The sequence below is a fragment of the Cannabis sativa genome, chromosome 3, assembly GCF_029168945.1.
Source record: "Cannabis sativa cultivar Pink pepper isolate KNU-18-1 chromosome 3, ASM2916894v1, whole genome shotgun sequence".
Classification (NCBI taxonomy): Eukaryota; Viridiplantae; Streptophyta; class Magnoliopsida; order Rosales; family Cannabaceae; genus Cannabis; species Cannabis sativa.
This window is the reverse complement of record NC_083603.1, coordinates 17,444,195-17,467,391: the sequence shown is the minus strand read 5'-3', so window position 1 is coordinate 17,467,391 and position 23,197 is coordinate 17,444,195. Positions and strand designations below refer to the sequence as shown.

Genomic DNA, 23,197 nt, shown 5'->3' with positions numbered 1-23,197 from the left:
CCTTGTTCCATGTTTGCAACACATATATGAAATCCATTATGAGAAATTGAACAATTTGAACTCGAAAAATTCAATATATAAAATTGTGTTTGTAAACATGAAACGCTAATCAAGTTTCTACTAAAATTAGGAATATATAAAACATTCTCTAAAAGTAAAAACTTCTTAGAATTAAACTTGATTCAGGTTGTTCCTCTTGCTTTAACTGATACCAACTCGCCATTTCCAACCTTAAGCTTTAACTCATCTGGGTGAAGATTCTCCCAAGTTTCAAGCAGCTACAATGAAGAACATACATGGTTAGTAGATCCAGAATCAACAATCCAGGTGGATTTGTCGTTCTCTAAAACACATGATTCAAATACAAAAGCATCACCTTCGTTTGAATTGTCTAGAAGCCTGGGACATTGTTCTTCTTTATGTCCCTTTCCATTACGATTCGCACATAGAACATGATGTCTGATAATTGTACTTGAAGAAGCAGCTTTGTTAGAGCCCTCATGCTTAATCTTCTTCCTCTGATTAAAGTTTGCAATACCAGGAGGTCCCATTACAATCAGATTCCGCTCATGGGCCCTTAACTCAGTCTCGAGTTTGTCCATGTCGGAGGAGTGAGGATTGTTCAATAAGTAATATAGAACAAAACTATCATACTCCTGAGGAAGACTATTAAGTATGAGTCTTACCCATTGTTCCCTTGATAAATCAATTCCTAGTAGATTTTCCTTTTGGAATTCCAGATTCATCAACAATAGGTGCGAGTTAATGCAACTACTAGGATGCATTTTCACACTATTGAGTTCTTTTGCAAAGATACTAACTAGGAGTGGATCGGGATGAGGGTTATTCATATTGGCACTACAACATATCAATAAACAGAAGTAAGGTTTTGGTTCTATAAATTCATACACAGGTTCAGAAAACAAATAATCACATATGTTATAAAAATACTAAATCTAACATAGTTTATTTTCCAAGGTTTCCAACGAACTGATACAGTGTCCCATTTAGGCGAGAGTCAAAGCATCATCCATTGAATAGAGTTGTCAATTCATCTAAAATGTCAAACATTCTAGCAACCTTTTATTCGATCAAGATTGGAATTCAGCGTTGTCCCGTTTAGGCGAGAGTCAAGGCAATTCTATCTTATGAGCTTCTACCATTGTTTCGCACTCTTGTAAGTCTTATACAGTCGCCACCATTAGGGTGGTCATAAACCATATAAAAAACTTATAAGAATACTTATCTTTCGAGATTAAACGGCGCTAAGTTGCTAATGAACGTTCCTCCATTAGGGAGGATTACTCACTAAAACAATAGGTATGTAAAACCAACAATGGAGATCGAATTTCTCTTGATTAAAGCTCGTTATTTAAAAAAAATATGTATTTTGTTTAATCATTTATATTCCATATCTCAATAATGAAATATTAGAAATTAAAGTAAAAACTTTAATTAAATTTCAAAAATGGAATAATTTTGAAAAATATCTTATTTAAGTTGTTTAGAAGAATCTAAATACCCAACTTAAATATTCTTCAATCAATGACTTAATTAAATATTACCAATTAAGTAGTAACCACTTAATTTAGAAGATATTCCATTTTAAGTTCTCATATTTATAAAATATCAACTTAAAAAATATCTAAAGAATCTTAATAACCAATTCCTAAAATTCCTCAACTTAATTTATAATAGGAAATTCAAAAATATTCAAATCTAAGTTGATTTGATAGATTTAACTAAATCTCAACTTAAATAGGAATATTTAATGAAATTATAAAATTAAGATTCAGAAAGAATTTATATGGTTATAATTCCATATTTAATTAAACACAAGAAAAATACATATAGTTTTCTAGAATATAACTATTCAAACTATGTTTTTCTTAAATTAATTTCAAGGAAGAATGAAATTAATTATGTTGCTAATCAATTTTTTATTAGGTCAAACTAATATAATTAACCTAGCACAGTTATCCAAATCAGGCAAATGGGCCTTCACAATTGGGGTTGTTCATGTGAGGGGGGGGGGGGGGCTGGGTCCAGTATGTCGTACCCACTTCTAAGGCTCCCAACTCTCACACAAGGCCCAAAAGAGAGGAATTTAACCTTAAAATGAAAAACTGTTATTAATTGAATAGGCTCACTACTAAATGAGCCTAAATAAAATCTATCAGTTATGATATTTTATTTAGCAACAACAACCTATATGTATCTATAACAGAAATTAAACATATAGGCTCACACAGGCATACACATTTGGATGGATCCTATCATGTTACTAGGTCATACACAGATGAAAGAAGTTTGCAAAAATTACCTGTTACAAATTATTTACTTGATCTATCATCAATTGAACCATTGGTTAAAATTAGATCATCGGATCTATCAACAAGTTAACCAAGGCAATTTAGATCAAGTAATAATAGGTTTTAGAAAACTTACAAACAATCTAAACAACATACTCCTGCAACAAGGTTAGATTTGGATAGTTGGATGTAGGATTTATTTAATTTTAAACATGTATTTCGAAAAAAAAAATTAAATTAAACCTACCATTTTGAAAAATTAGGTTTTGGGTAACCTAAATGTCATTTCAAAATTAAATTGCCAACTTTCCTTTTAAATTTCATGTTATTTAATAAATTAAATAATAAAATAGAAAATAGTAAATACATACCCCTTTCTTGTTTTACAATTTAATTTAATTAAAAATAACAAAATTTAAAAGTTAACAAAAAATACCTTATTTCCTCTTTTAAAATTATCATGATTATTTTGATCTTATTCTAATTAAGGTCAAGTTACCAAAAATAAATTAATATCTCACCTTAAAAAAATAAAATAATCAAATTTTAAAGGAAATAAGAAAAGAGGTAAGCAAAACTTGATTTTTCCTATTTTCAAAATCAAATTACACTAATATCTAAAATTAATTTTAAAAAATAAAATTAATTTATTTCTGATAATTAGATTTGAAATTTGAAAAATCAAAATCAACATATACAAAACTACACAAAAAATCGGAATTTAATTCCATGTAATAGCATGAAAAATCGAAAAAATTGAAAAAAATGATGAACTGTACGGATGGCATGCCATGCATGCCCATCCGCGCGCGTATCTGGGGTGCACGCCGAGGAATCACGGCGCAGGAAGGCTGCTTGCAGCCATTCCGCGCGCGTGATGAGGGTGCTCATCACCCCGATTTTTCCAATTTTCAAAAATTCATAACTAATTCAAATTAAATCGAAATCGAATTCTATAAAAAAGTAAATTGCTTAGAATTTTCCAAACTATCCAACAAAAATATTTACAGAGACAGAAAAGTAACTATTTTTCCCAGAATTCACAAACAAAAATCAAACATCAATATGACACACAAAGCAACATGATACCATCCAAAACACAAGCAAATCGTTTTAAGTCCAAATTTCTTGCAAGCAAATCAATTACCATGGCTCTGGTGCCAGTTTTTGGAAGTTATTTTACCAGGAACTTAGATCTACTCACAAGTATGTTGATTTAACAACCTAAATATGAACTTCTAAAACGATAGAAAATTAAACACATAAGAGTATCAGAAATCTTACATTGGGTGCAGAGGAATATACGTCTCCTCCCACTCAGATCACTAACCCTTGATTCCTTTCTGTAGCAGAGTATAATCAAGATCTGAGCCCGATAGTCCTTCTTTGTTGTTTCTGAATTCTACACAGCCTTCCTCACTATGATTGAGGTATTACTTGATGTGTGTGGGCACTACTCTAGCACTTATAGGTTTCGAAACAGTGAAGGAATAGAGAGAGAGAGGGTGGCGGCTCAAAGAGAATTTTCAGAGAGAAAATTCTGTCAGAATAATGTTGTGTATCAGTTGTTTTGAAATGTGAAGCCTTTGCCTTCTATTTATAGAAGACCACCCAGGGCTATGATTGAATTAATTGACATTTAATATTGAAAAAATCAAAGTAAAAAGGGAACTTAAGTGGGCGGCCTAGGCATTGTGGAAACAAGGCTTGCCACTTTTCCAACTTTCCTTTTCCTACACAGATAGTTTCCTGTTTTGTCAAAAACTGTCAATTCCTTTGTTCAACCACATAAATGTCAAATCTAATTATTTAATAATTAAAATTAATTATCAAATAATATATTGTCATTTATTTTATTAATAATGAAACTAATTGAAGTTTCCTAATTAATAAATATGCCCTTCAAAATCTCTATTTACTATTTTGCCCTTAATAAGTGATAAATTCTCAAATAGACACAGTCTATCTTGAGAATTTTAATTGATTAATTAAAATCAATTAAATGAGTCTTACAAGTAATATTATCTCAACTAATGGGGGGACCATGGGTCTATATATCCGAGCTTCCAATAAGAAGATCTAGAATTTACCACTTAAACTCACTGACTTATTAATTCTTCGTTGAATCCACACATAGAACTCAGAATTGCACTCTCAGTATATAGAATGCTCTATATGTTCCACCATATAGACACATCATTAGTTATCCATTGTTATAATCCTAATCTGATCAATGATCCTCTATATGGATGATTTACACTGTAAAGGGACTAAATTACCGTAACACCCTACAATGTATTTTATCCTTAAAACACTTAACCCTGTATAAATGATATTTCCACTAAGTGAAATGAGTACTCAATCATTTATCTCGTTTGGTTAAGCTCGAAGGAAATCACCATTTGCTTACTATTCGCCAGATAGAAGCTATAGATTCCATATTTATGTTAGCGCTCCCACTCAATCGTACTACCGTGTTCCCAAAACGTAGGTATTGCCCTGACCAAAAATTAGGCTTAACTAACAAAATCAAAGAACATGAATAACACTCTTGAAATTGAGCCTAACCATATCAGGATTTCGATCATGTGATCTAGGATCAACTTATGATATTGAATTGAATAGATATTTAAGGTAAGTTTCAAAAATCTATTTCAAAGTTCAATATTGGTCCATTCTAATGCATACTCCATGCATCCAACCTGAGCTTTACTTTAACCTATGTTCTGGAAAGAACATAACATTTCTCCAAATGCAAGTAAACTCTGTTGTAGATTGTCATATCAGTAAAACCCAGTGTTCTGATAAATCTAGGAATACTTTATTCACATAGTCATGTTTACTTTCCACTGTGTTGACAATACAATAAACATGATCAAGTATGTGAAAAGGGGTTTGGATGAATTTATAAATCAAATAGACAAACAATTGATTAAGTGAACCAAAACATACACAAACGAATGAAAAATACTTCTGTTACTTTATTGATATTGAATAATCTGGATTACATTGAAATAGAGTTTTATTTAGGGCATAAAACCCAACAGATATCAAGTTCTTGAGCTGATTTTTCCAGGCAAACCTCTAGTGCCATTAGTAAGGCTTCAATTTCAGTAACACTATAGTTGTCAGTTCTTGTGTTGACTGATGTAATGAATGCATTGTAGTCACTGGTGAGACTGTAAAAGATCGGTTCAATGTGTTCAAAAGGATAGATAATGTGCCCAATAAATGCTGAAAGATCGACTAATCTTTTGATTTTGAGAAGGTAATCACACAAGGAACCATGCATTTTGGCATTTTGAAGCAGAGTAAGGTACTGTACTGTGTGTTCAGCAACACCATTTTGTTCATGAGTGTGTGGACAAGAGACCTTGTGTGTAATGCCATGTTCTTGTAATAAGTTGGTAATATTCACCCAATCCGATTGAATGCTAATTATTTTGTGACACAGTTGAAGCTCAACTTGAGCTTTAAAGCTAGTGAATGTGGGTAAGGCTTCACATTTAGTTCTAAGCATGTAAATCCAAGTATGTCTAGAATAGGCATCAACAAAACTAATGTAGTATTTGTAACCACTAGATGAATTGATAGGGGCAGGACCCCACAAATCAAAGTGTAAGAGTTGTAATGGTTGAGTGTAATTGGTTGTTGATGTGGGGAAGGGGAGTTTGTGATGTTTACCCAAACAACAAGCATGACATAAATTTTAAAAACCAGCACTTGTTTTATTGCTAATTTTGACATTACAAGAAGACAAGGCATGGTGAACAATCCTAGTAGTAGGATGTCCAAGCCTATTATGCAAAAGAGAGTATTCATCATTGATATGTAGAACAGTGTGTGTATTACATTGTGGAGCAGAATTTATTGAGCTAGAGTGCAGAGTACTTGAGGATGAATAAGGCTGAGTAGAAGGAGACAAGGTATGGAGTTGAATGACATCAAACTTGTATAGACCTTAATCAAGCCTCCAAACCAGCAAGGTCTTCTTGGTATCCAAGTCCTTGACAAGACAATAAGTGGGGTAAAATTCAAACCAAACACTGTTATCATGCGCAAATTGAGATACACTTAACAAATTCTTGGTGATAGATGGAACATGTAGTAAATGTTGGGTTTTATGCCCTAAATAAAACTCTATTTCAATGTAATCCATTTTATTCAACATCAATAAAGAAACAGAAGTATTTTTCATTCATTTGTGTATGTTTTGGTTCATCTTATCAATTGCTTGTCTATTTGATTTATAAATTCATCTGAAACCCTTTTCACATACTTGATCCTGTTTATTGTGTTGTCAACACATTGGAAAGTAAACATGACTATGTGAATAAAGATTCCTAGATTTATCAAACACAGGGTTTTACTAATATGATAATCTACAACAGAGTGTACTTGCATTTGGAGAAATGCTATGTTCTTTCCAGAGCATTGGTTAAAGTAAAGCTCAGGTTGGGTGCATGGAGTATGCATCGGAAGGGACCGATATTGAACTTTGACTTAGATTTATTAAACTTACCGTAATATCTATTCAAGTCAATATTGCCTAGTTGATCCTAGATCAAATGATCTTAATCCTGTTATGATTAGGCTCAATCTCAAGAGGGTATTCGTGTTCTTTGATTTGTTAGTTAAGCCTACTTTTGGGTCAGGGTGATACGTACATTTTGGGAACACGGTAGTGCAATTGAGTGGGAGCGTTGACATAAATATGGAATCTATAGCTTCTATCTTGCGAATAGTAAGTAAAGGATGATCTCCTTCGAGCTTGACCAAACGAAAATAAATGGTGGAGTACTCATTTCACATAAGCTGAAATATCATTTATACGGGGTTAAGTGTTTTAAGGATAAAATACATTGTAGGGTGTAACGGTAACCTAATCCCTTTACAGTGTAGATCATTCATATAGAGGATCATTGATCAAATTAGGATTATAACAATGGATAACTAATGATGTGTCTATATGGTGGAACATATAGAGCATTCTATATACTGAGAGTGCAATTCTAAGTTCTATGCGTGGATTCAACGAAGAATTAATAAGTCAGTGAATTTAGGTTATAAATTCTTGATCTGCTTATTAGAAGCTCAGTTATATAGAGCCATGGTCCGCCCACTAGTTGAGATAATATTGCTTGTAAGACTCATATAATTGGTTTTGATTAATCAATTATAATTCTCAAATTAGACTATGTCTATTTGTGAATTTTTTCACTAAGTAAGGGCGAAATTGTAAAGAAAGAGTTTTTAGGGCATATTTGTTAATTATGATACTTTGTATGGCTCAATTAATAAATATGATAAATGACAATATTATTTAATAATTATTTATAGTTATTAAATAGTTATAATTGGCATTTAAATGGTTGAATTTGAAAATTGGCGTTTTTGAGAAAATGAGATGCATAAAACTGCAAAATTGCAAAAAGTGAGGCCCAAATCCACATTGCCTAGGCCGGCCACTTTTATAGGTTTTTTCATCTGATATTTTTCATTATTTTAATGCCAAATAATTCAAACCTAACCCTAGTGGAATGCTATAAATAGATAGTGAAGGCTTCAGGAAAATTACACTTTTACTTTCTACTTTCCTTCAGAGAAAAACCTGAGTCTTCTCTTTCTAAACCCTAGCCGCCACTTCATACTCTTCTTCTTCCTTGAAATTTCGAAACCACTTAGTGTTAGAGTAGTGCCCACACATAGCAAGTGATACCTCAATCATAGTGAGGAAGATCGTGAAGAAAGATATTCAACAAGAAGGAGTTTCAACACTAAAGAAGGAGAGAAAGAGCTCCGGGTTCAGATCTTGATAATACTCTGCGACAGAAAGGATACAAGGGTTAGAGATCTGAACGGAAGGAGACATATTATTCCGCTGCACTCAATGTAAGGTTTCTCATACTTTATATGTGTTTATTTCATAATCGTTTTAGAAGTTCATATTTAGGGTGTTAATCAACATACTTGTGAGTAGATCTAACATCCTGGTAAAATAATTTCCAACATACTTGAATTAGTTATGATTTTTTGAAGTTTTGAAAAAATATCAGGGGTCGTGCATCTACCCACGCGCGCGCACGAGGGCTTGTCTCTCGGACAACATGCGCACAGACAAGTTTCTTGTCTGAAACCGAGGCTTTCTCGCGCCGACGTTTCTCGGTCAGCCTCCCTTGAACCCGCGCGCGGACATTATGCAAGTATGCCCGTAGAGCTCGCAATTTTTTCGTTTTTCTTCGATTTTTCATGCTATTTCATGGAATTAACTTCCATTTTTTGTGTAGTTTTGTATTTTGATTTTTACTTTTCAATTTTCAAATCTAATATCAGAAATAAATTAATTTGAATTTTTAAAATTTAATTTTAGATATTAGTGTAATTTGAATTTGAAAACAAGTAAATATCTATCTTTTTGCTTGATTTTATATCTTATTTTTAAATTTGATTATTTTATCTTATCTTTTAAATTTAAAGGTCAGATATTAAATATTTTTTTAAATTAATTTTTTTAAAGCATTTGACCTTATTTAAATTTAAAATAAGATTATTATAATCATGTAATTTTAAATAGATGTAAGATATTTTGCTAATTTTTAAATTTTGTTATTTTATTTAAATTAAATTATAAAATCTGAAAAATATTTTTTTTTTATTTTATATTTAATTTATAAAATAATTTTAAAAAAATTTAAAAGGTAGTTAGCATTTATTTTTGAAATGATATTTAGGTTAGTTGAAACCTAATTTTTCAAAAATTGTAGGTTTAATTTAAATTTTTTTTTTAATTATTATTTTATTTTTTAAAATTGAAATATTTTTTTTTATTTAAATATTTTCAAAAAATAATTATTTAAAATTAAATAATTCCTACATCCAACTATCCAATTCATCTTGTTGCAAGAGTATGTGTTTTAGCTTGTATGTAATTTTTATAAAACCTATTATTGCTTGATTGCAAATAGTCATGGTTCAATTGGTCAAGTAAATAATTTGTAACAGGTAAATTTTACAATTTTCTTTCATCTGTGTATGACCTAGCAACATGATAGGATCCATCCAAATGTGTGCCTGTGTGAGCCTATATGTTTAATTTATTTATAGATGCATATAGGTTGTTGTTGCTAAATAAAATATCATAGTTTTTGATAGATTTTATTTAGGCCCATTTAGTTTTGGGCTTATTCATTTAATAACAGTTGTTCATTTTAAGGTTAAATTCCTCTCTTTTGGGCCTTGTGTGAGAGTTGGGAGCCATAGTAGTGGGTACGACATACTGAACCCAGGCCCCCCTCACATGAACTACCCCAATTGTGAAGGCTCATTTGCCTGATTTGAATAACTGTACTAGGTTAAATAAATTAGTTTAACCTAATAAAATTGATTAGCAACATAATTAATTTTATTTTTATTTTTTTGAAATTAATTTAAGAAAACCATAGTTTAAAGAATTTTATTCTAAGCTAAACTATATGTATTTTCTTGTATTTAATTAATTATAGAATTATAACCAACTAGATTCTTTCTCGAGCTTAATTTAAATTTTTCATTAAATATTCCTATTTAAGTTGAAAATTAGTTATATCTAACTAATCAACTTAAATCTGAATATCTTTTGAATTCTAAATTTCAAAATTAAGTTGAGGAATTTTAAGAATTGGTTATTAAGATTCTTTAGATATTTTTTAAGTTGATATTTTTTTCAAATATTAACTTAAAATGGAATATTTTCAAATTAAGTAGTTACAACTTAATTTTATATATAATTAAATCTAATTTGAAAGATATTTAAGTTGTTTTTTTTAGATTATTCTAAACAACTTAAACAAGATATTTTTTTAAAAAAAATTTATTCTATTTCGAATTTTAATAATAATTGAAATTTAATTAAAGATGGATATTTTTTTTTTAATTTTTTCAAAACCAACTTTAATTTGTAATTTTCATTATTATAATACGGAATAAATGATTAAATAAAATACATATTTTAAAATATTGAGCTTTAATCAAGACACATTCGATCTCCATTGTTGGTTTTACTTAGCGTTTGTTTTAGTGAGTAATCCTCCCTAATGGAGGAACGTTTATTAGCAAGTTCGCACCGTTTAATCTCAAAAGATAAGTAGCTTTGTAAGCGTTTTATATGGTATGGATCACCCTAATGGTGGGGACTATATTTGACTTACAAAATATGAAACAATGGTGGAAGCTCATAAGATAGAATTGCCTTGACTCTCGCCTAAACGGGACAACACTGAATTCCAATCTTGATCGAATAAAAGGCTGCTAGAATGATTAACATTTTAGATGAGTTGACAACTCTATTCAATGGATGATGCTTTGACTCTCGCCTAAACGGGACACTGTATCAGTTTGTTGAAAACCTTGGTAAATAAACTATGTTAGATTTAGTATTTTTATAACATATGTGATTATTTGTTATTTTCTGAACATGTGTATGAATTTATGAACAAAAATCTTACTTCTGTTTTATTTATGTGTTGTAGTGCCAATATGAATAACCGTCACCCCGATCCACTCCTAGTTAATATCTTAGCAAAAGAACTCTATAGTGTGAAAATCCATCCTGGTAATTGCATAAACTCGCACCTGTTGATGATGAATCTGAAGTTCCAAAAGGCAAATCTACTAGGAATTGATTTATCAAGAGAACAATGGGTCCAATTCAATCTTAATAGTCTTCCTCCGGAGTATAATGAATTTGTTGTTTCTTACATGATCAACAATTCAACTCCTCCGACATGGACAAGCTCGAAGCAGAATTACGAGCCCATGAACGGAATCTGATTGCAATGGGTCCTCCTGGGTTTGTAAATCTTAATCAGAGGAAAAGGATTAAGCATGAAAACTCTAGCAAAGCTGCTTCTTCAAGTACAATTATCAGACATAATCTTCTATGTTCGAATTGTAATGAAAAGGGACATCAAGAAGAACGATGTCCCCGGCTTCTAAACAATTCAAACGAAGGTAATGCTTTTGTCTTTGAATCATGTGTTTTAGAGAACGACAAATCTGCTTGGATTGTTGATTCTGGGTCTACTAACCATGTATGTTCTTCACTGCAGCTGCTTGAAACTTGTGAAAATCTGCTTCCAGAAGAGTTAAAGCTTAAAGTTGGTAATGGCGAGTTAGTGTCGGTCAAAGCTAGAGGAAAAGCCCGCATCAAGTTTCAACAAAGATTTTTAATTTTAGAAAATGTTTTATTTATTCCAAACTTTAGTAGAAACTTGATTAGTGTCTCATATTTGCAAACACAATCTTATATATTGAATTTTTCGAGTTATTATTGTTCAATTTCTCGTAATGGATTTCAAATATGTGTTGCTTCCATGGAACAAGGGCTTTATGTTTTAAGACCAAATACACAAATCTCACTAAACAGTGAACTTTTCAATGTAGTTAAACCTAGAAACCTCAAAAGAAAATAGATTCATAATGATGATCAAACTTATCTATGGCATTTACGTTTAGGTCATATAGGCTTTGATAGACTCAATAGGCTAACCAAAGACGGTCCATTGAAAAATGTCATCTTAGGTGAACTGCCAGTATGCGAGTCCTGCCTGAAAGGAAAACTGACTAAATGTTCTTTCTCTGCAAAGGGAGAGTGTGCCAAACAACCCCTAGGGTTAGTGCATTCCGATGTCTGCGGACCTTTGAATGTAAAATCTCGAGGTGGTTATGAGTATTTTGTCACTTTCATTGACGATTACTCTAGATAAAGTTTTCTTTACCTAATGCAAAAGAAATCTGAAACATTTGAAAAGTTTCAAGAATTTCATGCTTTGGCTCAAAACCAATTAGGTAAAACATTAAAGATCTTGCAAACTGATAGGGGTGGAGAATATATGGATATGCAGTTCAAAGATCATTTAATTGAACTTGGAATTGAATCCCAATACACTGCCCCAGGCACTCCACAACAAAATGGAGTTGCAGAAAGAAGAAATCGCACTCTTTTGGAAATGGTTAGGTCTATGCTGAGTTATTCAACTTTGTCTACGTCCTTCTGGGGATATGTTATACAGATGGCTAATGACATTTTAAATGTTGTTCCATCTAAAGCAGTCCCTAAGACACCCGTCGAACTTTGGAATGGTCGTACACCTAGTTTACGCCACTACAGAATTTGGGGGTGCCCTGCTCATGTCTTGAGAAAGAAAGAAGGCAAACTTGAATCACGAACTGAAGTGTGCATGTTTGTCAGAAATTCTAAAGAGACTAGGGGTGGACTGCTTTATAGTCACAAGGATAACAAAGTGTTTGTTTCTACAAATGCTACTTTTCTTGAAGAAAACTATATTAAAGACAACAAACCGAAAAGTAAAGTTGTTTTAGAGGAAATGCTTTCAGATATAACTCCTTCCAATGTTCCGTCCTCTTCCACTCAAGAAGAGGACAATCCCACTCCCTCAGTAGAACCTACTGAGAAAACTACTACCAAAGTTCCTGTTCAGAAGATCACCGCTCCTCGTCGTAGTGGGAGGGTTTTAACAAAACCAGCTCGTTATGGCTTAGATGGTGAAATCAATATGGTCGTTGGTGACGGTATTGAAGACGACCCATTAACCTATAAACAGGAGATGGATAGTCCGCAACGGAAACGACGGTCAGCCAACATGGATTCAGAAATGGATTCCACGAAAAAGAACAAAGTCTGGGAATATGTAGACGCACCTGATGACTATCATCCAATCGGATGTAAGTGGGTTTACAAGAAGAAAAGAGGAGCTGGAGGCGAAGTCGAAACTTTCAAAGCTAGACTTGTAGCCAAGGGTTATACCCAAAGAGAAGGTGTGGACTATGAGGAAACTTTTAGTCTTGTTGCCATGCTCAAATCCATCCGAATTCTTCTCTCCATAGCTACTGGTTTCGATTATGAAATCTGGCAAATGGATGTCAAGATTGCCTTCCTTAATGGGGTACTTGAAGAAACCATCTATATGGAGCAACCAGAAGGCTATGTTCTTCCAGGGCAGGAAAAGAAAGTTTGCAAATTAAATAGGTCTATCTATGGACTTAAGCAAGCTTCTCGCTCATGGAATAAAAGGTTTGATGAAATCATCAAGACCTACGGCTTTCTTCAGAATGAAGATGAACCTTGTGTTTACCAACTCAAGGAAGACCAAGTAGTAGTATTCCTGGTCCTTTATGTTGATGACATTTTGATTATTGGAAACAATATCAAGAAAATGACTCACATCAAGGAATGACTTAACACTCAATTCGATATGAAATATTTGGGTGAAGCAGCCCATGTTCTTGGTATTCAGATTATCAGAAACTGGAAGAACAAATCTCTTGCTCTCTCTCAAACAACCTATATTGACAAAGTTTTAGAGAGATTCTCTATGAACAACACCAATGGGCAAATATGCCTTCTAGATATGGTATCCGTCTATCTAAGGAACAATCTCCTACTGATCCTCAAGAGATAGAGGACATGGCGAAAATTCCTTATGCTTCTGCAGTTGGAAGTCTAATGTATGCAATGTTATGCACTAGACCTGACATCTGCTATGCAGTTGGAATCGTGAGCATGTATCAGTCTAATCCCAGACAGGAACATTGGAAAGTAGTTAAGTATATTCTGAAATACTTAAAGAGTACAAGAAATCTAGTATTAGTCTACAAGGGTGGTGCTTTAAATCCCATAGGCTATACTGATTCAGATTTCCACGCATGTCTTGAAGACAGAAAATCTACATCTGGGAAGGTGTTTACTCTTGGGGGTGGAGCAGTGGTTTGGAGAAGTTCAAAACAAACTGCGATATCGGACTCGACGATGGAAGCAGAATACATAGCTGCAGCAGAAGCTGCTAAAGAGCTTGTCTGGCTAAGAAAGTTCTTCACCAGTATTGGTGTCGTGCCTGGAATGGAAAAGCCTCTGGTCCTACTTTGTGATAATAATGGAGCAATAGCCAATAGTAAGGAACCTCGAAGCCACAAGAGAAGCAAACACATAGAAAGGAAGTATCACATCATCAGAGAATATGTGGAAAGAGAGGACGTACTAGTTGAGAAAGTGGACACAGAAGACAACTTAGCAGAACCATTCACCAAAGTCTTGGTCGTGACTGCATTTGAAAAGCACCATCAGAATTTAGGATTAATTGATATGTACTGATTAGTTTTATATTAGTGCAAGTGGGAGTTTGTTGGGTTTTATGCCCTAAATAAAACTCCATTTCAATGTAATCCATTTTATTAAACATCAATAAAGAAACAGAAGTATTTTTCATTCATTTGTGTATGTTTTGGTTCATCTTATCAATTGCTTGTCTATTTCATTTATAAATTCATCTGAAACCCTTTTCACATACTTGATCCTGTTTATTGTGTTGTCAACACATTGGAAAGTAAACATGACTATGTGAATAAAGATTCCTAGATTTATCAGACATAGGGTTTTACTAATATGATAATCTACAACAGAGTTTACTTGCATTTGGAGAAATGCTATGTTCTTTCAAGAGCATTGGTTAAAGTAAAGCTCAGGTTGGGTGCATGGAGTATGCATCGGAAGGGACCGATATTTAACTTTGACTTAGATTTATTATTCTTACCGTAATATCTATTCAAGTTAATATCGCCTAGTTGATCCTAGATCAAATGATCTTAATCCTGTTATGATTAGGCTCAATCTCAAGAGGTTATTCGTGTTCTTTGATTTGTTAGTTAAGCCTACTTTTGGGTCAGGGTGATACGTACATTTTGGTAACACGGTAGTGCAATTAAGTGGGAGCACTGACATAAACATGGAATCTATAGCTTCTATCTGGCGAATAGTAAGTAAAGGATGATCTCCTTCGAGCTTGACCAAACGAAAATAAATGGTGGAGTACTCATTTGACATAAGCTGAAATATCATTTATACGGGGTTAAGTGTTTTAAGGATAAAATACATTGTAGGGTGTAACGGTAATCTAATCCCTTTACAGTGTAGATCATTCATATAGAGGATCATTGATCAAATTAAGATTATAACAATGGATAACTAATGATGTGTCTATATGGTGGAACATATAGAGCATTCTATATACTGAGAGTGCAATTCTAAGTTCTCTACGTGGATTCAACGAAGAATTAATAAGTCAGTGAATTTAGGTTATAAATTCTTGATCTGCTTATTGGAAGCTCGATTATATAGACCCATGGTCCCCCCACTAGTTGAGATAATATTGCTTGTAAGACTCATATAATTGGTTTTGATTAATCAATTATAATTCTCAAATTAGACTATGTCTATTTGTGAATTTTTTCACTAAGTAAGGGCGAAATTGTAAAGAAAGAGTTTTTAGGGCATATTTGTTAATTATGATACTTTGTATGGTTCAATTAATAAATATGATAAATGACAATATTATTTAATAATTATTTATAGTTATTAAATAGTTAGAATTGGCATTTAAATGGTTGAATTTGAAAATTGGCGTTTTTGAGAAACTGAGATGCAGAAATGATAAAACTGCAAAATTGTAAAAAGTGAGGCCCAAATCCACATTGCCTAGGCCGGCCACTTTTATAGGTTTTTTCATCTGATATTTTCATTATTTTAATGCCAAATAATTCAAACCTAACCCTAATGCAATGCTATAAATAGATAGTTAAGGCTTCAGGAAAATTACACTTTTACTTTCTACTTTCCTTCAGAGAAAAACCTGAGTCTTCTCTTTCTAGACCCTAGCCGCCACTTCATACTCTTCTTCTTCCTTGAAATTTCGAAACCACTTAGTGTTAGAGTAGTGCCCACACACAGCAAGTGATACCTCAATCATAGTGAGGAAGATCGTGAAGAAAGATATTCAATAAGAAGGAGTTTCAACACTAAAGAAGGAGAGAAAGAGATCCAGGTTCAAATCTTGATAATACTCTGCGACAGAAAGGATACAAGGGTTAGAGATCTGAACGGAAGGAGACATATTATTCCGCTGCACCCAATGTAAGGTTTCTCATACTTTATATGTCTTTATTTCATAATCGTTTTAGAAGTTCATATTTAGGGTGTTAATCAACATACTTGTGAGTAGATCTAAGATCCTGGTAAAATAATTTGCAACAGTAAATTGTTAAGAACAAGATGTTTTTGGCTGAAATGGTAAAATAAAGGATGTTTTTCCTATAGTATGAATAGGCACACCTGAACCAGCACCCATTTGAATTTGCTGATCTCCTTGGTAGTCATGTGTGAATGACAGGTTCTGAGCATTGGAGGTTAAATGATGGGTGGCTCCTGTGTTTGGATACCAGCTAGAGTCACCAACCATTTCAGTTGAGGCATAGAGTTGTGCAGCTTCAGCAATATTGGCACTTCATGCAAAAGATTGTCGAGTTTCTTGTCCTTGGAATGATTTGTCGAATTTATAGAAGCACTTGGCAACTGTGTGTCCCAACTTATGGCACAATTGACACTGAACCTTTTGGCCCCAATGTGATTATTGATTCTTACCATAAGTCAAAGCTCCTCTGTTGGATGGTTGAGTGCCACGAGATTGACCTCTTCGAGTTTTAGGAGAAGGTGCTTGTTGACCAAATCCATGGGGAGGATGATGAGTAGAGTAGTGCATACTACTATTCTGCATCTGGTTTCCTCAAGACATATAATTGAAGCCAGGATTAGTCGAATTGGAAAGATAAGGTGAAGAAAAGGTACCTCTACCACTAGTGAATGGTTTGGTATGAGCAAGATTTGCTTTAGGCTTGGAGATATCTAGTTCTTGAGCTAGTTTTTCCAGGCGAACCTCTTGTGCCATGAGTAAGGCTTCAACTTCAACAACACTATAGTTGTCAGTTCTTGTGTTGACTTATGTAATGAACACATTGTAGTCACTGGTGAGGCCGTTAAAGATTGCTTCAATGTGTTCAGAAGGAGAGATCATGTTGCCAATAGATGCTAAAAGATCGACTAATCTTTTGATTTTGAGAAGGTAATCACCTAGGGAACCTTGCATTTTGGCATTTCGAAGCAGAGTACGGTACTGTCCAATATTAGCTCTGTTCAGAGCTGTGTAGTTCTTTCAAGGTGATCCAGATTTGAGATGCCGTATCACACCCTACCATTCGTGTGAGAATTTTCTTAGACATGGACGATAATAGCCAAGAGACGAGTATGCTATCTTGCTGCTCCTAGTCTTCGTACTCAGGGCTAACAGTATCGGAATGTCGATCTACTTCAGATAGAAACTTTGGAGTGAGTAGTGGATCGAGAAATCGCTGTAATCGACTTCCTTTGATTGCTGCAAATACTTGATGTTTCTATGGAAGATAGTTGTGTTTGTCAAGTCGAACGGAAAGACAGTGAGAAAAAGTAACATGAGTGGATCGAGGAAGATTAGTAGTAACACCACTAGTTTGAGACGAACCTCCATTGTCGCCGGTGAAGAAGGTAGTCATTGCAGCTGTGTTGAAGACGAAGAGGATGAACGAAAAAGCTCTGATACCATCATAAGGTAGAATAATAGAGAAGGAGAGAAAGAAAGTGTTATTCAACCATGAAAATGATCTGATTACAAGAGATGTGTACATATACACAATTACAGCAACAAAACAAGAAAAAAATTTGTTATGACAGCTCATTGAACTAACTAACAAAAATAACTAATTCTAACAACCATAACTAACTAATGTTCCTTAACATTTATCACAACATTATATATTTTATAAAACTAAAAAATAATATTAGAATATGTTGAATTGATATTGTATATTTCTTCCAAAAAAAGGATTCCTCTTCAACAAAAAAAAATAAATAAATAAATAACTTATATATACATGTTAAGTATTTTTTTGGTTAAATTTTCAATAATTTTTTCAATCGTCCTCCTCAACCGATTTAGTTTTTATTAGTAGCTTCACCATGATTATATTTACCAAATTTGATCTTCACCACCAAAAACTCATTTAAAAGAAATAAAAAATAATGAAAAAAAATCTTTAGTCAAATAATAGATAAACTCATTCGAGAATAGTTACAATCAAAGTAGGCAATTTGGAATTTGAATGTAATATTCGCAGTATGGTACTTTTGTACATATATATATTAAGGCAGCCGATTTTGTGCCCATATATGCAAAACACGGATTGGAATCCGTTGTACGGCAGGGGGGCCCCACCGTACTTTTAAATGTTTTTTAATTTTTAAAATGTAAGTGGTAACCGGTTGTTGTAGGTGTGGTTACCGGTTGGGATTTTATTTTTTTAATTATAAAATAATTAGGTACGGAAAAAGTACAAAATGGTACTGTTTGTGTTAGTTAGAGTACAAAAAGGTACATCACTCTTCACTGTTCCTGGCAGTTGATGGTACGAAAACACTGTAGGCAGTGGGTCCATGTTGTCGGATTAAGGCTATTTTGGTATTTTCCTTCATTCATAAGATCATATGTATTTGTGGGATGGTAATTAAGTACATTATATAGAGTACCGTGTACATTACTTATTTCTGCGTGATGTTTAGTAAAATTAGTGTACATAATATCACGTACCGAGTACAAAATTTCACGTACCGAGTACGTTCATTTACGTTTCGTAGTATATTGTTTAGAATTTTTTTTTTTTAGTGATGAAATTATTTGTTGTTATACATTGAGTTTTTAGTTGGTGTAATTTTGTAATTGTAAATATTTCGTATATTAAAAATTACCAGAAAAATATATTTTTTCACCTTATAAGATTCAGTTTTTTTTCCTAGGCATAATTTAGTTGTTCGTCAATAATAATTTTGAGGTTTGGTGAAGATGAGAGAATTACCTTAAACACAGCAAACATAACAAGAAGTATATAAATGTAGATCTTGGGTTGCAATAAGTAGAGTCATAAACGTTAAAACAACAATGGCTAAAAGTAGCTAGTTATAAGAATGACTATAGTAAGACTCTTGTGTGGAGGAAGGCGGTTCCGGGAAATACGCGTTGGAGTGGTCATTGAATGAGTCAGATGGTGGTTGATTGTTTGGAGGTTGTTGCCCCTGAGATCCAGTGTTATGTTGACGATTTGGGCACCGTCGATAATCATGGTCTGATGAGCGACAAATGCGACAATGTCTTGAGTTTCTTGGGATCTGCTCCCCGTTTGGTCCTTCCCTTGTATTTCCCGTACCCTTTGTTCTCACAACTTCGGGGTCTTTAATAATGTTGGGGTTGCTACGATATCTTCCAGGTTGTGGCGTCTCTCCTTCCGGATTGGAATTCAAGTCAAATTCTTCCTTGAACATTAGAGTTAGCCGTTCAAGCTCTTCCTTTGCACGGTTGTACGAGTCCTCTGATTTCGCTGCATAGAAAGTGAAGTTATAAGTCAGTGAACTGAGAGATCCAAACCTAGCCATCTCGTAAATGTGCTGTTGTGGTTGTGCTGGCGGGTTAAAATGTAGGTGGAGATTTATCTTTGCGGATTTGCTCCATCGCTTCATGAGAAGAGAATTAGGTATTCTTCTCATGTTTAATCTTTTCATTGTAGCCCATAAATGTCTACAAGGGTACCCTTGACTTTCATAGAGCAAGCAACTACAGTGTAGTGCTCGTCGGCCTTCACAGTAATGAACTCGGTATTGGACGTCGGATGCGGAACTTTCCAATGGTGAATATACGCCACTCTCCTTCTTGCTCTTGAGTTAGGACAAAATAGTTATTCTCTAAATCAAGCCGCTCGGCAACCTTGTGGTACATAGTTCTTGTGTAGAATTCAAGACACATTGGTTGTAGTAAGTGGTCAAGCATGTAGGATTAGGTGGGTGAGGTCGAGTGCATCTACTTTTGAAGTCATTTGCAGTCTCGTTGTGTCTGAGCTTTGAGACTGTCATATCTATGGTTGTTACAAATTCACGCAAGCAATAATTCTTCTCTAAAAATTTTTTTAGAGCGGAGTTGATGGATTCGCAACGTTGTGTGGTTCTCATTCCTGCAACGAATGAACCCCTTAAATACGTTTCGCCCATTGTTGTCTTGACTCGAATGTTGTTTGACACCATTCATTATCTGTTAGTTGTTGGGTTTGGATGACGTCTAACCATCTTGCTTCAAATTCTTCCTCCTCGTAGTAGTTGTACATGAGATCCTTAAATGTTTTTAAGAAGATCGGATCTTTAACCTTTTTCGAAGCATTTGTATTGAGATGCCAAGCGCAGAGACGGTGCGTAACATCAGGCATGTGTTCAACGATAGCTTTGTTTCATGGCCGCATCTTGGTCAGTAACTACAACACTTGGCTTCTTATCTCCATGGCATTCTAGAAATTTTTGAAGTAGCCAAGAATATGATGGAAGCTTCTCGTGGAGGAGGAGAGCAAATCCGAAGATGCATGTGTTGAAATGGTGGTTGACGCCAATGAGAACAGTGAGGGGCTTATTGTACTCATTCGTCATGTAGGTTGTGTCAAATCCTAGTACATCCCCAAAAGCTACATAGTCCACGCGTGAGTTTCCATCCGCGAATAAGTTAGCCAAGCGATTCTCGTCGTCAACCTGATAGACAACGAAGAAATTAGGATCCTTCTCTGCGAGACAATCAAGAAATCCCGGAGCCCCTTCTGAGTCCGTCTCTATCTTCTCTTCTCGCTTCGCACCAGCAACCCTGTTGTACACATCTCGAAGTTGACATGGCATTTTCTCGTAACCTCCACTTTGCAAAGCAACATGAGACATTATGTTGGCGCTTTTAATTCCTACGGAGTTCATCGACGACTTGGGCAAGCAACCCATTGGAGACAACTCTATATGATCTCAAAAATTGTACCTCACTTGATGAAGCCAACTCGTGATTGTGCATTGTGCTGAACTCTTTGCATTTCCAAGTGTTAGACGGTTGTGTGAGTAAAATACGCAATGCTGCCTGACATCCGGTTCTAGTGACATCATGAGGTCTTTTTTTTCTTGGTGTGTCCGGTGATGCGATTTTTTTCGAACCCTCTGAACAACAAACCCACCTCCGCATTACAATGACCCCATGAGAACGTCGTACATCGTCTTTCCTTGTGCCGAAACCCATCCGTTTCGCATACATTTCGTAGAATGCTTCCCATTTTTCCAGTTTGTCGAGACTCTTGCCTAGCACGTCCTGTATCTCAATCTCATTCACGGTTTTATGATGTTTAGCTCTGCTGTGATGGTTTCCCATTCATAAGTGTGTTCGTCATTCATGTTGGCTTGTTATTGATTTGTAAGAATTGTAGATGAGGAGTAAGGTGTAGAGGGTGGTGAGGGGATTGAAATTAGATTTTGTGAGTATAGAAGGCTGAGATAATAGGGTTGTGTGGAGTTGGTGATCACATTTAAAGCTGTTGGGCTGATATTAATGGGCCTCTTCAATATTACAATCTGAACTCAACTCCTCTCGTACGTCATAACAGTATAATAGTACAAATTGTTTTAATTTCATTCCACATGTAATTGTGAAATAAGGTTATTTGACGAAAAATTTGAAGGGTTGATGTTATTGAGTTGAAAGGTTTGGTGGTGGGATTTAAATAGATTGGGGTTATGTTAATGGGCCTTCACCTAAGTTTTTCAATGAGTTGAACCATATTCGTACGTCCGAAATAAAACATTGTACTTTTATTGTTTTTGGAAAAAAATATGTTAAGAAAAGAAGAAAATTTTAATAAATGGTTAGTTGTTCACATTTAAATCCATTGGGCTTATATTAATGGGCCTATACCAACATCTTTTAATGAATTCAACCATTCCTGTACTTTACAAAGATAACGCAGTACTATTATGAAAACCCCATGCGTGTACACGTGTATTAAAGTGATGTCTTATTTTAGTAGAATGGGTAGTTTTACTGATTTATATATGTTGGGGATTTATTTATGTTGGGCTGATATTAATGGGCCCTTCACCTACATCTTCTTATAAGTTAAACCATCGTCGTACGTTAGAACGATGCGAAGTAGGACATTAGGTTTTTTGGAAAAACGGCATTGATGAATAATGTTGACATTTGACCATACTACGTACGCCTACACGTGTATTTAATTGTGTAATTCAGAGATTTAAGCACCCCTCTTTTGACACATCACATTTGCCCAATGGAGTACATCCCAATGGAGTACAGCTAACTAAAAAACGTACTATAGGGTTATTCTCCACGACTTATATAAGACACTTGAGACGTTTTCCAATCCAGCATCAAGTTTATAGAGAAATTAATTTGTAACTTAGTTATTAGCATTACAATATATCAAGTATGAGTTCAGGTCCACACTGGGTTATTTTCAATGGACCAAATGAAGGTATCTATAGTACGTACGAAGATGCTGTAAGCAAAAACACTACTTCTGATGCGTCCATAAAAATAATTCGTTATGAATCTTTCATAGAAGCTTTTTCTGCTTTATGTCTACATGGAGAGACGGGAGAATGCTTCACTGGGCAGAAAGTTAGAGAACTTTGCTGTGTTAATGAGTTTCCCTGCATGTGGGATTCTGATGATGATAATGATGAAGAGGCTATCCTTAATTCTGTTTGCTCACTGTTTGATGAGGGTGAATGTTCTGGTGCAATTAAATCACCCGAACAGGACAATGTGAAAGATTCGACTGAGAAAGGTGAGGACCGAAATGGAGATGATATAGAAGTTGGAGACAAAGGAGGAGTGGATACTTCTCCCAGAAACAGTAAATGATGCACTGTGTTAGTGTCCAAGTTATGTTATTTTATATTTTAAGCTATAATGTTGTACGATCAGTATTTGTTATGAAATATGTACTTTGGTTTATTTTGGAGTATTAATGTCACTTTCCTCATTAATTAATTGTGGAAGTAAAAGTGAAGTGAATCATTGTGAAATCACAACTGCAAACAGAAAGCAAAAAAACTTAAAATAATATAGTAAAGTTACAAACAAGTAGATATATAATAGAAGTGCTTC

The 23,197-nt window shown here is 34.2% G+C and overlaps 1 protein-coding gene across 1 annotated transcript; it reads right to left on the bottom strand.

The window, feature by feature from the left end:
* Positions 1-20,481: 20,481 nt before the first annotated feature.
* On the bottom strand, positions 20,482-20,970 carry LOC133035950 (protein FAR-RED IMPAIRED RESPONSE 1-like). Its single transcript, XM_061112400.1, has one exon. It carries the CDS (start codon positions 20,968-20,970, stop codon positions 20,482-20,484), a length of 489 nt encoding a protein of 162 aa, XP_060968383.1.
* Positions 20,971-23,197: the final 2,227 nt, after the last annotated feature.